This window comes from Corapipo altera, unplaced genomic scaffold, assembly GCF_003945725.1.
Source record: "Corapipo altera isolate COAL_440 unplaced genomic scaffold, ASM394572v1 23, whole genome shotgun sequence".
NCBI classification, from domain to species: domain Eukaryota; kingdom Metazoa; phylum Chordata; class Aves; order Passeriformes; family Pipridae; genus Corapipo; species Corapipo altera.
In genome coordinates, this window is record NW_020884878.1 from 13,239,571 (window position 1) to 13,255,036 (window position 15,466).

At 41.5% G+C, this 15,466-nt stretch overlaps 1 protein-coding gene across 4 annotated transcripts in view; it reads left to right on the forward strand.

Moving 5' to 3' along the window:
• KCNK10 (potassium two pore domain channel subfamily K member 10) overlaps positions 1-15,466 on the forward strand; it is a 64,607-nt gene that overhangs the window by 11,188 nt on the left and 37,953 nt on the right. The window contains exon 1 of one of the 4 annotated variants that reach the window (XM_027638145.1): positions 13,634-13,652. The exons of 1 other annotated variant lie outside the window; for it this stretch is intronic. In XM_027638145.1, coding sequence (XP_027493946.1) covers position 13,652 — 1 coding nt within the window. In that variant the 5' untranslated portion in view covers positions 13,634-13,651. Of the gene's footprint in view, positions 1-13,633; positions 13,653-13,749; positions 14,165-15,466 lie in introns of those variants that run through there. 2 more of the 4 variants (XM_027638146.1, XM_027638144.1) reach the window with 2 other exon arrangements.

Consider the following 15,466-nt stretch of genomic DNA (forward strand, 5'->3'; position numbering starts at 1 on the left):
GGGTTTTCTCTCTGGGATGGAGATGGGGGTCTGCATGGGTGCATGTGGAGAAAAAGCCTGGGGGCCTGTCTTTCTGGCTTCTCATCCTGGTCAGCCCTGACTGCTGGCCTCAACTTGCCTACAAGCTGTCTGTTGTCTCCAGCCCAGACCTGCTGCGTTTTTATTGGAGGGTTTTTGTGCTCACTGGGAGGAGAAAAAAAGAGGAGCCTTGGGGCACCGTCATCTGGGGACAGTGATGAGTTCCGTGGGGGTGAACTGTTTTCCTTTCCCCCTTCTTCCATTGGGGGAGGGGTCCCCATTTTCTTTTCGGCTTCTCCCGTGACCCGAGACCAACCCCCAGACCCCTCCCTGTGTGGTGACCGCCAGAGCCCAACAGCACCCCCTGCTGGCCAACCCAGAGAACTGCAGGCTCTGCACCTCCAGTGATCCAACAGTGCCCCCTGCCGGCCATGATTAGAACTGTGCTAAAGGACAGAGAAGTATTCAGACTTTTTTTTTCCTTTTGTTTGAAGGGGACTTTTGGGTACAGGTCTATTGTCTCGGGGTTTTTTTTGTGTTCTGTTACTGTTCTTGCCAACATACAAATATCTTTTAATAAGGGGTTGTTATTTCTTCTTCTTTTCCACACTTCCTCGATTAAAACCCCTTAATTTTGAATTTACAATTGCTGAGAGAGAGGAGTTTGGTTTGTCTCATAACTCATCCTCTTTAGCAAACATTCCATTCTCTTCAAACTGAGACAGTGGGAACTTAAGACGGCTAAATAGATTAAATCCTCAGGTTATGCAAATAGTATAGCTCCACTGAACTAAAAAATACTCTGACCTCTATCAGGAACAGTGTGACCAGTAAGAGCAGGGAAGTGATTCTTCCCCTGGACTCAGTGCTGGTGAGGCCACACCTCGAGTACTGTGTCCAGTTCTGGGCCCCTCAGTTCAGGAAGGATATTGAGGTGCTGGAGCAGGTCCAGAGAAGAGCAATGAGGCTGGTGAAGGGAGTCGAACACAAGTCCTGTGAGGAGAGGCTGAGGGAGCTGGGGTTGTTTAGCCTGGAGAAGAGGAGGTTCAGGGGAGACCTCATCACTCTCTACAACTCCCTGAAAGGAGGTTGTAGCCAGGTGGGGGTTGGTCTCTTCTCCCAGGCAACCAGCAGTAGGACAAGAGGGCATGGTCTTAAGCTGTACCAGGGGAGGTTTAGGTTGGATATTAGGAAGAAATTTTTTATGGAGAGAGTAATCAGGCATTGGAATGGGCTGCTCAGGGAGGTGGTGGATTCACCATCTCTGGAGGTTTTTAAGATGAGACTGAATGTGGCACTTAGTGCCATGATCTAGTAACCACAGCAGTGTTGGATCAAGGGTTGGACTTGGTGATCTTGGAGGTCTTTTCCAACCTAGTTGATTCTATGATTCTATGATGTGCTTCTTACAAGATTTCAGACCATTATCACATGATGAACGATCCACTTTTATTGCTGTTGCACAAAAAAGTTGAGCAATTATCACCTAACTGAAATGGAACATCATTAATGAGATTTACTTGAATTCAAAATGTTTTTCAGTACATCCTAATCATTAGTCAGATTGGGGAAGACACCACTAGACTGATGCAGAAATTCTTACTTCTTGTTTTTGCAGATGATCATCAGTATGAGCTCCTTAGGTATGGTCAGTAATGTGCAGATACATCCATGAGGATGCCACAAGACATCTTTGGAGGGGAACAATAAGTACTTACACAATTGTTATTTTGGGATTGTAGATTATATTGTGTGTGTTTTTCTGGCCTTACTCATATGTGACCTTGGCTAGTAACCAAACAGAGTCCTGCAGGAGATATTGTACAGCCCCAGCTGAGCATCTCACAATTCCAGTCTATACCATAGTCAGTGGTGCTTCTAAGTTCCCCTTTGCATGACTGAGGTGAATCAAGAAATTCCTCCAGTCCACTGTTAGGCTGTACCCCTGGCAGACAGCCAGCATCAATCACATTTCAAATGTAGATTAGATAACTTCCTGAAAGCCAGCGTGAATCTTTGCTTTGTTGTCTCCTCCACTTGGCTAGTTTTACCACTAGGTTTCCTTCACTAAGAATGTTCTTCTCTTTGTACACAGGCCTTCTTACACTAAATTGCAGGACTTAGGTTTCCTTCACTAGTTGGTCTGCCCATGAGACCAATGACTGAATTTCTTTTCTGAATTCTTGAGATAGGATATTTGGAAGATTACAGCAAAAACTCTGACCCTACATCGTCCTGTGAGTACTTGGAAGCCGAACACATTGAAATCCCGTGGTGGGAGATTCAGACTCTTCCTAAATGTTACTGGAACCCCGGGACACTTCCTAGTGAGGAAAAGTAATCATCTTGTTTCATCCAGAGCATGTCATGGTGCAATGAAAAATTTTGTTTTAGTCTTTAAGAAGAAGGTTGTGGATAAGCAGCAGTATCACTGTTCAGCATGCCTGTTGTTCATTGAAGGGTGAAATCTGCAGAAAACCAGAGACCAGTTGTTTATTCCTTGGTGCTTGTACTATACTGACAAAAAAACAGTTATTCTGTATATTACCTGAGGAAACATATATATGTTCATTTCTTCTTACAGGAACTCTTTTCATAAAGTCATCTCTATACCCCAAGATCCTGAGTCAAAAGCATTTGCTTCCTATTTGGCTCTTGACAGAGCAGAGACCTGCACAAACTGGAACTCCCAATTTCATCAAGAGCAAGAAATACCAATCTATTGCTAGGGAAACAGGTTTTAGCAGTGATCTATTGGTTTTAGTCTTATTTCAGAAAGAGAAAGGTGAGAATTTTTCATGGGTTTCTCTGTATTCAGTGTCTCTATAAATAGCTCCATAAAGCTGATGATAGCACTGCAGCCAGTGAGTGTATTGGAACAAACTTAGTCACCAGTCTTGAAGCAGGAGGGTTCCATATTTGGGACTTGCCCCTGTCAATCACTTCTATTCTCCCCTCAACTCCTCCTGTTTCTCACTGTAATACTCTTCTATTCTATTTTTCATTTTCCCATACCTGAAGTTCATTGATGAGTCCTGTCACACATGAATATGGGCTCAAGTATCAGAGGCAACAGGAAGGGTAGTGCCAAGAAGAGGAGCTGAACAGGGAGTTACGGGTATGCTACCTCCCACGCTGCCAGCACAGTTGGAGAGAAGTGAGGGACAAGAGCAGATGGATGGATTTGGAGGAGGGCAAGGTGGAAGAGAGGTCGGGAGAGAGAGAAGGCAAAGGAAGGGAAACAAAATTCGAACTGCCCTCCAGCAGAGTGTACAATCTCACTCCAGCACAAGACAAACCTCCCTCAAGTATTCGTCTGGACTTGGCAGCTCTGTAAGTAGTGCTACAAATGGTGTCAGCAGCAGTGCATCTTCATGCTAATGCCAGTAAGTGTTAGCTAGGAACTCCCCTAAGGACTGCTGTCCTGAAGCCAAACTAGAAAAAAGCCTGATGCTTTCAGCTATTCCTGGAGTTCATGTCCTGCCTTAGCACATCCATTCTTTTGACCAGTGAGCTGTCACATATGCATTAGAAAAGTACAGTGCCTGGGAGAGGGAGGAGGGAGGGGAAAGTATCCCAGCATCCCATGGCCGTGACTTTTGCAGAGATTTTTTTAATGTCAGTGGGTAAGTTCTGGCGGATACCTGCTCCAGCTGGCCTTGGGCTTCCTGTTGTTTCCCTGCCATTTGTATAACCTCAGTAACAGGAGCTCTAAAGCTGTGTTTGCAAGAGAGTAACTCTTGGGCAGTCCATTTTAGGTTCATGGGCACACTCAGACTGCAGTGCTGACAGCAGAGAAACTGGGTCAGAATCTGGAAGTTCTTGTAAATAATCATCAAGAGCATCTTACATATGGTTATCATATTTTTCCTTTAAAACCAAGAAAAGAAAGGAGTCTGATTTATGGCTGTCTATTAATCTTGTAACAGATGGACCGGCATTTTGTAATGTATAGTGGAAAAGAGCATGTCCCCTAAAAGAACTTGAAAATCTGCTAATACATTGATGACAAATCATTGTACCTGCTTGATGCATGTATGACAAAGACCTTGTTTAATCAGGTTTTGAAATTACTCTTGAATTTATTAATTTCCTAAGATCTCTTGGCAGTGTTTACATGAGGGAAACTGTGAACACATACAGTATTGTTAGGATCCTCAGTGTCACAGGCGTTTATCTGTTATTTGTGAAATGCTTTGAGATATTTAGATAATCACGAAAGATTATTACAGACTTGGCACAACTGATGCAAAAAGGAATGTTGAGGTGTGATTGACTATCTTACACAGAAGGGGAGGGAAAGGATTTCAAGAGCATTTTCCTGCTGGGAATTGGAACTGGTGAATGAATGATTTTGAATATTTTTTTTAATAAACCCTTAGTATTCCACCATTTTTTTTACACATTCTGGATGCTGAATACAACATTAGACTGTCTTTCTCTGTTACCTTCACTGGTAGTTTTTCTTCTCAAGTTCATAGGAGTGTGCAGGACATATGGAAAACACTGACAAATAATTTCTGGCAGATGATTTTATGCTCTCTTCTTAGATGCTTCCAGTAGTGGACATTTCAATATATTGATGGCTGTTCCCATGCCTAGCTATCCTTCTAGCTAGACTTTTTTCTAATATATAATCCCCTTCTTCTTTGGTATAAATTAATCAGTTATTCTTGCCCTGTTCTTGAGGGATCTAGGGAAGAATTCATGACTGTCTTTAGTTACTCGGTGTCTTATTTTCATTTGTGAGACTGCACTTCATCTAAACAGCATGTTCATTTATATTAAGAATACTTTGGAAAACTGCAATGAAAATTGATGTAGGATGTTGAAAAGATGACTATGTTGACAATCATTTTGTGTCATGGACAAATGACATTTGAATATGTGATGAAGTTTGATTTACTGTAGTTCAAACCAGGATAAGAGATCAGTCAAAACTGATTGAAGGAAGACTGATATTTTGAGTATTCTTTAAATACAGATCCAGTATCTGCCTGCAGTAGTTTTCTAACTCATTCTCTACTTCTATATTCCTCAGTTACAATGAAACATGTCAATATTTAGTCACTGTTCAGTATTTTGGTGATAAGTGAGGCAGGGAAAGATATTGACTACAGCAGCCTTTGTGGTGCCATTCAGAGTTTGCTTCCTTTTAGTCTAAAGAAAAGAAAAACATGTTTTCATTGTCACTAGTTGCTGACTATATGCAGTTGTATGAAAGGTTGTGCAGAAGCCAAGGATGGACATAAAACTAATGAAATAAAGTACGGATGTCCAAAATAGGAGTGGCTCTTTTTGAATAGGTCTTAGAGCACATATGTCTGGGAGCGGGAGACAGATTTCTAGTCCAGCCTTGTCATTTGTTGTATGATTTTGGTTAAGCAATTTCGTTTTTTGTCTAGACTATACCTACATGGTTGTATTAGGCAAGAATTGAACACTGCTGTCTGAGCTAGGCTAGCCCAAGGAAATTGTGAACTTCTGCCTATCTGGTACAGCACTGTTTTAAGTCAAATATATCCTGCTAAGTGACTAGGCCTATAAACAGAAGCTCAGCACTATGTTAGCAAAGCTACTCAGCTTTTCTTGGCTTGAACCCGGTTTCTTTGCAAATCTTAATGAAAGTTGTATCAATCTACAAGGAGACCAAAATATTTTTAAATTGTTGTCCGGCATCCAATTTTTCCAGAATTATTTAAAAGACAGTGATATATGGCAATTATTGCTATTTGCAGTATATTCAGAGGAGTGATACTCCTTCTCTAAACATTGGTAATGCTAGGACCCCTGTCCAGAAGAGTTTATACCCTATGAAGTAAATAATTATAATACGTGACTATTAAAAAGAAATATACAAAAACTGATTTAGGATTGAATTCATTGGTGTAGTGAGATTTTCTGAGGTTTATGTGTTTAAGAGCACTGAGATTTTAGCCCTGCAGACTTTTTATTTTCCTAGGCAGCCACTGTCAGTTTTTCTGTTCCCTGCTTTGAAAGCTCCTGTGAGATGGATGCTTGAACTGCCATTCTTGTTTCCTTTAAAGCATGTACAATTAGAAATGGCAGTCTTTCAGAAATACAGTAAGTATCAAAATGGTATTGAGATCCTCCTCTCTTTCTCACTATACTTTCTTGACTAAAATTAAATTAGCTGGTACATACTATTTTTCTATCTCTTTAGGGAGACTAGGTTCAGAACTCCTAAAGTGAAATTACAGAATAGCAGAGAGTCTTTCAACAGCCTCACAAAGCAAAGGGACATGGCATAGCTCAGGGGAATGGTAATTGCATAGAGTTTTTAATCTTTTACACATTTTTTAAACTGATTACAGCTAGATTAATAAGTAATCCAACCAGTCAGGTTTACGCAGCACCCAATTTCAAGCCATTTAGCATCTACAAGAAGATCGTGATTTTCTTATACTTTTTAAAAATTGTCAGAGATATCATATTGTATTACTTCTTTTCCTTCATTGGTTAAGTGTATATGCACTTTCTGCCAGCATGAAATATTTAATCAATTTGACATTTAGCTTTATTCCAAGGTGTGTGCTGCTGACATCCATTTTCTTCAATATGTGTAGAAAGTGCATGAAATAAAATGCTTCTGGATGAGAAGAGAAAATTAGAATGAAAGGTGATAAAAAGTGAAAAAAATCAAATCCACTCAACAAGAAAAATGAATGGTTTTGTTCCCAAGTGACCCAACTCCAGTAGAAAGTGACAAAAAGCATTATTGTTGGAAGGATGTTTGCTCTCTCTGTAGCTAACTCATGTTCATCATTGTAGTTTAAGTCCTGATCTATACATCGATATTCTTAGGGCGTGATTGTAATGGACTGATGACTTTTTCACCAAAATCCATGTGCAGGTAGCTGGGGAGACTCAGAGAAAAAACAATGCTGAACAATATAGTCTGAATTGTGTCCTTATGTTTATTGCCTCTGTGCAAACCGTCTGTGGTGAGTTGACCTAAGCTGGCTACCAGATACCCAACCAGGTCCTCTCTCACTCCTCCTCCTCAACAGGAGAGGGGGAGAAAATAGCATTGGAAAAGTTTGTGCATTGAGATAAAGCCAGGGAGATGAGTTAGAAATTGCCATCACAGGCAAATGAGACTTGACTTGAGGAAAATTAATTTAATTTATTGTCAATTAAAATAGATTTGAGTGACGAGAAACAAAGGTGGAAGTTAAAATACCTTTCCCCTCCTTTGCTTTTCCAAACCCAACTTCACTGCTTCATTCCTGACTCTTCTTCCTCCTCCCGACCCCACATGGTGCAGAGGGGATGGGGAATAGGGGTTTATGGTGGGCCTAGCTGCTCTAGACTGCACCTTTCTCCTTATACTTTTTCCTTGTTCTGACATGGGTCCGTACTATGGGCTGCAGTCCTTTAGGATAAACCTGCTCCAGCATGGTCTCTCCACAGGCAGCAGTACTTCAGGAAATATCAACCTGCCCTGGACTGGGGCCCTCCAGTGTGAATATCTGCTCTGGTGTGGTCCTCTCCATGAGCTCCAGGGAAATACTTACTCCACCATGGTCTCTTCTATAACTCACTGGCTGGAGGAGAATATCTCCTAGCTCCTGGACCATTTCTTTCTCCTTCACTGATCTTGATGTCTTCAGGATTGTTTCTCATACTTTTTTCCTCATTCCTTACTGTCTGCACATTATTTTTCTAAAGTATGCTTTCACAGAGATGCTGTCAGCTTCACTGATGGACTCAGCTATGTCCTGTGGTGGGTCTGTTAAGTCAGCAGGAACTGTGTCCAGAATGGGGCAGCCCCAGGCCTTCCACAAAGATCACTACTGTAGCCACCCTGCTACCCTCACCTTGCCACTTAAATGAAATGCACTGTCACAGAGACCAGATAGCCAGGTACTTGTTTCTGTCAGGCACTTGCTGCACAGCTAAATGGGAACAGCAGTATTCTGGTAGCATGGATGGTAGAAACTGGAGAAGATTCTCAAAAGATTTGTTCTTTGGAAAAAACATGGTATCAGGTAGGAGTGATAGTGTCCTTCAGTAGAAGAGAAAATTCATTCTTCTTACTGCGTAGCTAATGTTCTTGTCTGCCACTAAAGAAGCTCTCTGGGAAGAAAGAAGAGGCTTGAGTTTCCCTTAGTTCTGCTGATCTACAGGGCCACCAGCATCACCACTGTGTGAAGACTGCCATAGTTGGGAAGATCTTTTTCCATAGATGCCTTAACTCAGACCACACTGATTTCTTAATTTCTACCATGTTCCAATTTAGACTGTTTAAGATTTTTTTATTTTTGCCCATACTATAGTTTTCTAATGAAGAAGAATGAAAGCCACATTATAAAACAGTGGTGTTTTGTTTTCTCATTACAGCTGTGTTCCAGATTAATTAAAGTAGTGGGGTATTCCAAGAAATATTAATTAGTATGTTTCAATTATAACTGTTGCAGCAGAATTATGTAAATTTTTGCGGAAACTTACTGAGAATCATCATTTCGAGCACTAGATGGGAATATATGACAAATGGTACAGAAATTGTAGAACCCTTTTGATATGACATATTTCCCAAATCTGCTGCCAGGGATGGCAAAGCAATGGTCAGATATAACTCCCTCTTGATACATGCTGACATTTCTCTGCCAACCAACAGAGAGAACTCAATATATGAACTTTTATTTCACTAGCATTACCCTACAATAGGAAGCAAACAGTGACTTTATTCTTTATGCAGTTTTGTAACCTGACATACTGCCCTTCTCCCTGTCCCACTCAGGGAAAGGAGCAATTGGGACAAATCAGTGCTACATTTGTTCCAACAGCATGTTCAATCTATTTTGTTTATTGTATATTGCCCTTTGTGCCTTTACCTGTCTGTCTTTCATACTCCATCGAATGCTTTCCTGCTGATGACTGCATTTACAGCAGAGGGCTGAGATGTTGCTGAAGTCAGCAGCGCTAATGCTGCATTAGGGAATCCACTTCAGGGAAAATAGTGTTAGATTTAACCCATGGGGTGCCAGTGCATTGAAAAGCTCTGTTCTCAGAGGCACTCTGTGTTTCCCAAACAAACAACATGTCGAGCTTTGCTTTCACAAACAGTAGATGCAATAGTAATTCAGTGGCAGTTTGCAGCAAAATCCTGTACAAACAGTAGGGCGAAATTCCCCTTGTGTGGCAAGCTCGCGATGACTTTCTCTGCTCAATTTGTGTGCACTGGGGCTATGCAAAGGGACTAGGGCCAAACTGGTGTAAAACATGTCAGCACTGATAGCAGTTTTTCTTGATTCATGACTGTATGGATCCCGTGACCCCCAGAGAGCAATGCTTATTATTCCTGTGCCTCAAACCAGAACAACCGCCACAGGGATACCAGTGTTCTGTCCCATATGTAATCGTAGCCTGCAGGCAGGATTTTTCTCCCATTTCTTGATCACAGCTGTAATGTCACCTGTTAATTAGCCCACATCATGCAAAGATGCTGCACAAACATGAAGTCAGACACAATCATTGTCTACTGGGATTTTTGCTCTAAAAGCCAGACTTTCTAAACCAGCATCAGATTTTTGAATGCCCAGTTATAAAAATCCAGCATTCATTGCTCTGGTTAAATGGATGCTCTCTCCAAAACCCACAACAGACAGAGATGAAGAATGGGGGTGGGGAGCAGGCTGGAATAACAAGCAAATCAAGTAGTGGAAATGATTTGCTATGTCCTCATAATGCAAAATTTTGATGGTTTAATGATTTTTTGGTTACACATGGACAGAAACTTCCATGTTTCATTGCTTCCATTATGCGTATAGCAACCACCCGCTTCCTGTTGGACAGTCCAATTTCCTTCATCCGTAAACTTGCATGCATTTTCTCTTCGTGACATATTCCTGAGAAGTTTATATAGCTGATCCCTTTATACACTGATTGCTTCTGCTGTCCCTCTAACATTCCTCTTGTCCTTGCTTTAACTTCAGGCACAGCCCTGCTTTCTTAATCCAAGTAGCTGGTATCTGAAATCACTTTGGGGAGTCTGTGGGAAGATTTTGAGATCGGAAGCAAATGCTAGATACCCACATCCTCCAGGAACTTCTGTTTGGAGATGAGCTAGAGCCTTGAAGTGACTGCAAGATTATATGTTATGTTATCCACTGATGGGCTGCTTATCTTCCTGCCTTTCCACACTGTTCAGTCAGGAAGCCTTTTGATCTTAACTTCAGTGTGTTAACCGAAGGGTGATTGGGGTGGGAAACAAAAGCCTAGAATACTCTATCCAGTTAAACTGAAATAAATGAGGCTTCTGCTAGGACTCTAAAACAGTTATGGCCAGTGGAGTCCCTTCATCCCCCAATCTTTTATGACCCGTTATAAAGAAGGTGGATTCACCTCCTTTTAGTGGTCAGTTCAGGGAAGGTTTAGTGAACTTTGCTAGCACCTTACAGACATTTCTGAGACTTGGTGCTCCAGAGTTCTGTTCTGAAACATCATACACTTGACAAAATGTCATATTTCTAAATTAGTTCAGGAAGAAATTTTGGCTTATTAAGTAGTGCTATAGGAAGGATGTAGAAGTGTTGATAACCCAGTGTAGGATCTTGTGAAAGCTGTAGGGAGGATGGTTTGCTCATGAATTTTCTCAGTGAAACTGGACTGTATGATAAGATTACTTTATAATTCTAACTAAATTTCTAGTTTTAATTCAAACATAAGACATGGGAAATTTTGGATACTCGACTATTTAAACATTTCAAGAATGCATAATTTCCTTTCTTTTAAAAAAACCTCCCATTATATTATTAGGATTTCGGGGAAACATATTGTTACTTACCTTCAGATGCACATCAACGAGCCTTTTTACTTTAGCCAAAAGTACCTTGTTGTCTTCCTTGAATGGAGCCACTAAAATGGGGGATCAAATGTCCAGTTTCATTCTTGATCACCTCATATTTCAAACTTAAAGCCAGCTGCTGAGTTTATAAATGCATAAGTATATGTGGCCTTTGTCTAATTCTGTGCTGAATCCTGTGAAAGCAACATTTTTATTAGATGTGTCAAGAACACTCTACTATACGCTCATTAAAATGTACATACATTCCTGGATGCCCATCTAACACAGGGCTATGGAAGAAAATGAATTACTAAATAACACACTGTTAAACCTGACTTACATTTTTTGCAGATAGAAATTGTGACAGCAGAGAGAAATTATGTCGTCCAGAGGAGGAAATGTTTATTTTAAAAAATTGTGTTTGGTTTAAACCATTTGAGAAACTCTCCTCTAAAACCAGGTTTCTTTGGTATCTGTGTTCTTGGCATATTTGGGTAAGATAGTTGCCAGGATATAGATCAGTGTGGCAAAGCCATGTTTTAATGTTTTCGTAGTCAAAAGCCAGTTGGAATTTCGTCTCAGGATTTTGGTTCTTATTTGAAGCTGTTCTGAGGTGTCTGTTCTTTGAAGCTGTCTGGAGATTTTCTTTTTAAATTAGAACTACTTTCCAGTCTTAACAGGTTATGTAGCTCACCCTGCTGCTGTAAAGCAGGGCCAACTATACCTAGATATTTCCAGCAGAAATAAGTCTAACCTGTTCTTAGAAACATTGTTTTCCTGAAGAAAAGCATACCTGCAGTAGTAAAGGACAATGTTTGGCCTGAAGCAATGTCTTATGGTGCATTACTTCAATAGCTCCAGTGTTTTACTGCATAGTTTTGCTTTAGAGTAGAATATTTCAGTTGGAAGGAACCTACAACAGTCATCTAGTCCAACTGTGAACTGCTTCAGTTGCGTTAATCCTTATAAAATCATGGAATGGCTTGGGCTAGGAGGGACCTTAATGTTCATCTAGTTCCACCCCCCCTGCCATTGGCAAGGACACCTTCCCCTAGACCAGGTTATTCAGAGCCCCATGCAAACTGGCCTTGAACATTTCCAGGGATGGGACATCCACCTCTTCTTTGGGTAGCCTGTTCCTGTGCCTCACCACCCTTACAGTACAGGATTTCTTCCTAATATGTAATCTAAATCTACACTTAATTTGAAGCCATTCCCCCTTGTCTGTCACTACATGGCCCTGTAAAAAGTTGCTCCATCTTTCTTGTAGGCTCCCTTCAGGTGCTGGAAGGCTGGAGTTAGGGCCCACTTCTCAAGCTTGTCCAGGTCCCTCTGATGGATCCTGTCCTTCAGGTGTGTCAACCGCACCACTCAGCTTGGTGTCATCTGTAAATTTGCCTGAGGGTGCACTTGATCCCTTTGTCTGTGTCATGAAATCAGATATTAATTAACACTGGTCCAGTATGGACCCCTGCAGGACACCACCTGTTACTGATACTGATTGAGACTCTAAGCTGACCACTACCCCCTGGATGTGACTGCCCAACCAGTTTCTTATCCATCTAACATGGAATCCATGTCTCTCCAATCTAGAGAGAAGGATATTGTGTGTCAAAGTGCAGATAAATAACATCTGTAGCCCTTCCCTTGGCCACTGATGTAGTCACTCCATCATAGAAGGTCACTAGGTTTGCCAGACAGGACTTTCCCTTGATGAACCTGTGCTGACTGTCTCAAGTCACCTCCCTGTCCTCCATGTGCCATAGCATAGCTTGTAGGAGGATCTGTTCTGTGATCTTCCCAGGCACAGAGATGGGGCTGACAGGTTGGTAGTTCCCAGGGTCCTCCTTTCTACCCTTTTAAAGATGGGTTCAATGTTCCCCCTTTTCCAGTCACCTGGGACTTCACTTGACTGCCATGACTTTTCAAGTATCATGGAGAGTAGCTTGACAACTATGTCAGCCAATTCCCTCAGGACTCTGGGATGTATCTCGCTGGGTCCCATAGACTTCTGTACATTCAGGAACCTGATCTTTAGCACTTGCTAAAGAAACAAAAGCACTTTGCTCTCTCCCAGTCACCATTATGCTTAATTGAGAGGTATGAGTAGAGAGATTGTCACTGAAGACAGTAGCAAAAAAGTCATTGAGTACTTGAGCCTTCTCACGCATTGTTAACAGTTTACCACCATTGTTTCTATGAGGGGCTACACCTTGTTTGACCTTCCTTTTCTTGTTAACATACCAGTAGAAACTCTTGTTATTATTTGCATGCCTTGTGAGGTTCAGTTCCACCATTGCCTTGGCCTTCCTCACCCCATCACTACACAACTGACCTTCATCTCTATACTCTTCCCAGCTAACCAGTCCTTGTCTCCACTGTCTGTGCGTTTGCTTCTTTACCTTTAGTTTGACCAGCATTTCCTTACTCAACTTCAGCTATGCCAGACTCTTGCCTTCCTTGCCCAACATCTTGCTCCTGGGGATTGCTGGGCTGCTGTGTGTGTTGCCTTCCTAGCCAAACACCCCATTATTCCTTTGAGATATTTCTCTGGTGTTTTCTTGTGGCTTCTGTTACCTCAGGACTGACTGGCTTATCTCCCTAAGGCTTCTAGTGTGCTCCAGTGTGCCTAGCACAGTTTGGAGTGACTGGCAAAGTGCCCTCACCAGCACCCTGTCTCTCTGTCTAGTTGCATATCATCCCACAGCTTGCCAGGGTCGAGCCTGATACTGGCTCCTTCCCCCTTTTCATCTAGTTTAAAGCTCTCCCTGTGAGCCTTGCTAGTTCCCGAGCAAAGACGCTCCTCCCTCTCTTGCTGATAGAAGTGAGTCCTGTCTGATGCCAACATGCCTGGTGCTGCGGAGGCCATTTCATGGTCAAAACCCCCAAAAATTTGGTTTTGGTGACACCAGCCGTGGAGCCATAGACTCAGTCTGTCCGTTTCTTCCCATGTTGCTACCTTCAACTGTAATTACAGAGGAGGCTATAACTCATGCTCCAGATTCCCTGGCCAAACGTCTGAAGGCCCAGAAGTCCTTTTTGATTACCCTCGGACCATGTGTGGCGACTTCCTCGACCCCTACGTGGAAGATCAGGAACGGGCAGTAGTCTGAGGGCTGTACCAAGCTGAAAAGTGTCCTGGAGACGTCTGTAACCCAGGCTCCAGGAGACACCAGACACCCCTATGGTCTGGGCCTGGTCAACATATTGGGCCTTCTGTTCATCTTACAAGGGAAACACCTACAACTATAACGAGTTAACCTTTGCCCGTGTCATCTTGACAGTGAGTGAAAGTCTTGCTTCCTTAATTCTCATCAATATTAGCAGTATTCTCAGGTATTTAAGGTCCTCACATATCAGTGGGAGTCCTGGCTTTGCCGTTAGCCTGTGTAAGTGCAGGTAGCGTGGTGATCTTGGATGTGAACAACTGTACAGATCCTAACATTGCAATTTCACTTCTAACATTAATGTCTTCAGTTGCTTTATTTTGAAGCTTATCCAAATAATCAGCAACTCACCTTTCTTTCCCCTCTGTCATCCTTTTACTGGGATAAGGCCTGTTTGGAAACACTGGTGTGTTAATTTGAGGGTTCCTGTTTCTTTGAGATTACCTGTCTGCTAATATAGTGCATGCATGTGAGTAGAGATTCATCATCACTTTCACTGAGGCAGATTAAGCCTTCTTTGATATGATTTAACAAACACATATGGATGAGACTCTGGTCTGGGAAAAGGCTGTTCTGACACCAGCTTGTTTTGAAAAAACATGAACAAATAAAGTAGGAATTGTTCTGCATTTATTGTAAACATGTCTAAACCAGTTCTACAAATCCAAGAATTTTTGTATGTCGTTATTTTTTAAACTATTTACATACCTCTGCACATTGTTGAATTGCCACTGTAGTCCATTCTTTGATTTCAGTAAAACTACTTGTTAAACTTCTGGAAGTTTATGTTTTACATTCAGACATGGACTCTTCCAGGACATTTTTGCTAGAAAAGTAAGCACTATTTTATCTCTTTGCAGCTGATGAAACCATGGTTTAAAGACAAATGGCAGCTCTTTTGTGAGAGCACAGTTTCACAGAGGCAATGCTCCGATTAGAAATCAGGATTTCTGACTTTTTACCATGTGCTTAAGTCACTGACCCCACTGTCCTGTTGTAGAGGGTGAGAGAACTGCTAGATGGAGTATCTGCACTGTTTTTTCAACACCTAACTGCTGCTGCTTAAAATCTCTGAGTATTGACTGTAGTTGTCCCTTGTGCATCAGCTTTGTAAGAAGACCATTTCTGTTATACATCAGTTGCTTAACTCGCTGCTTTAGTAGAGTCATCCTGCGTATTTGTTTATATAATATAAAATACTTCAGAATCAACAGTTCTACATTCACTTAGGATAGCTATTACTAATAGAAAATGAAAAACAAACACAGTTCTTCAGAAAAGAGTTTTATTTTAGAGATAAGCAAGCTGAGCGCAGTAATCCACTGAGCTGTTTAAGTGAGAAAATATTTATAAGAACATTTTACATTTTCTAACCTGAACTGTCCATCTGGTTCTTAAATCAGTACAACACATTTTCCTAAGAAGACAGAATCAAACAGGCCATGATTTTACTGTAAAGCTTTTATTAACA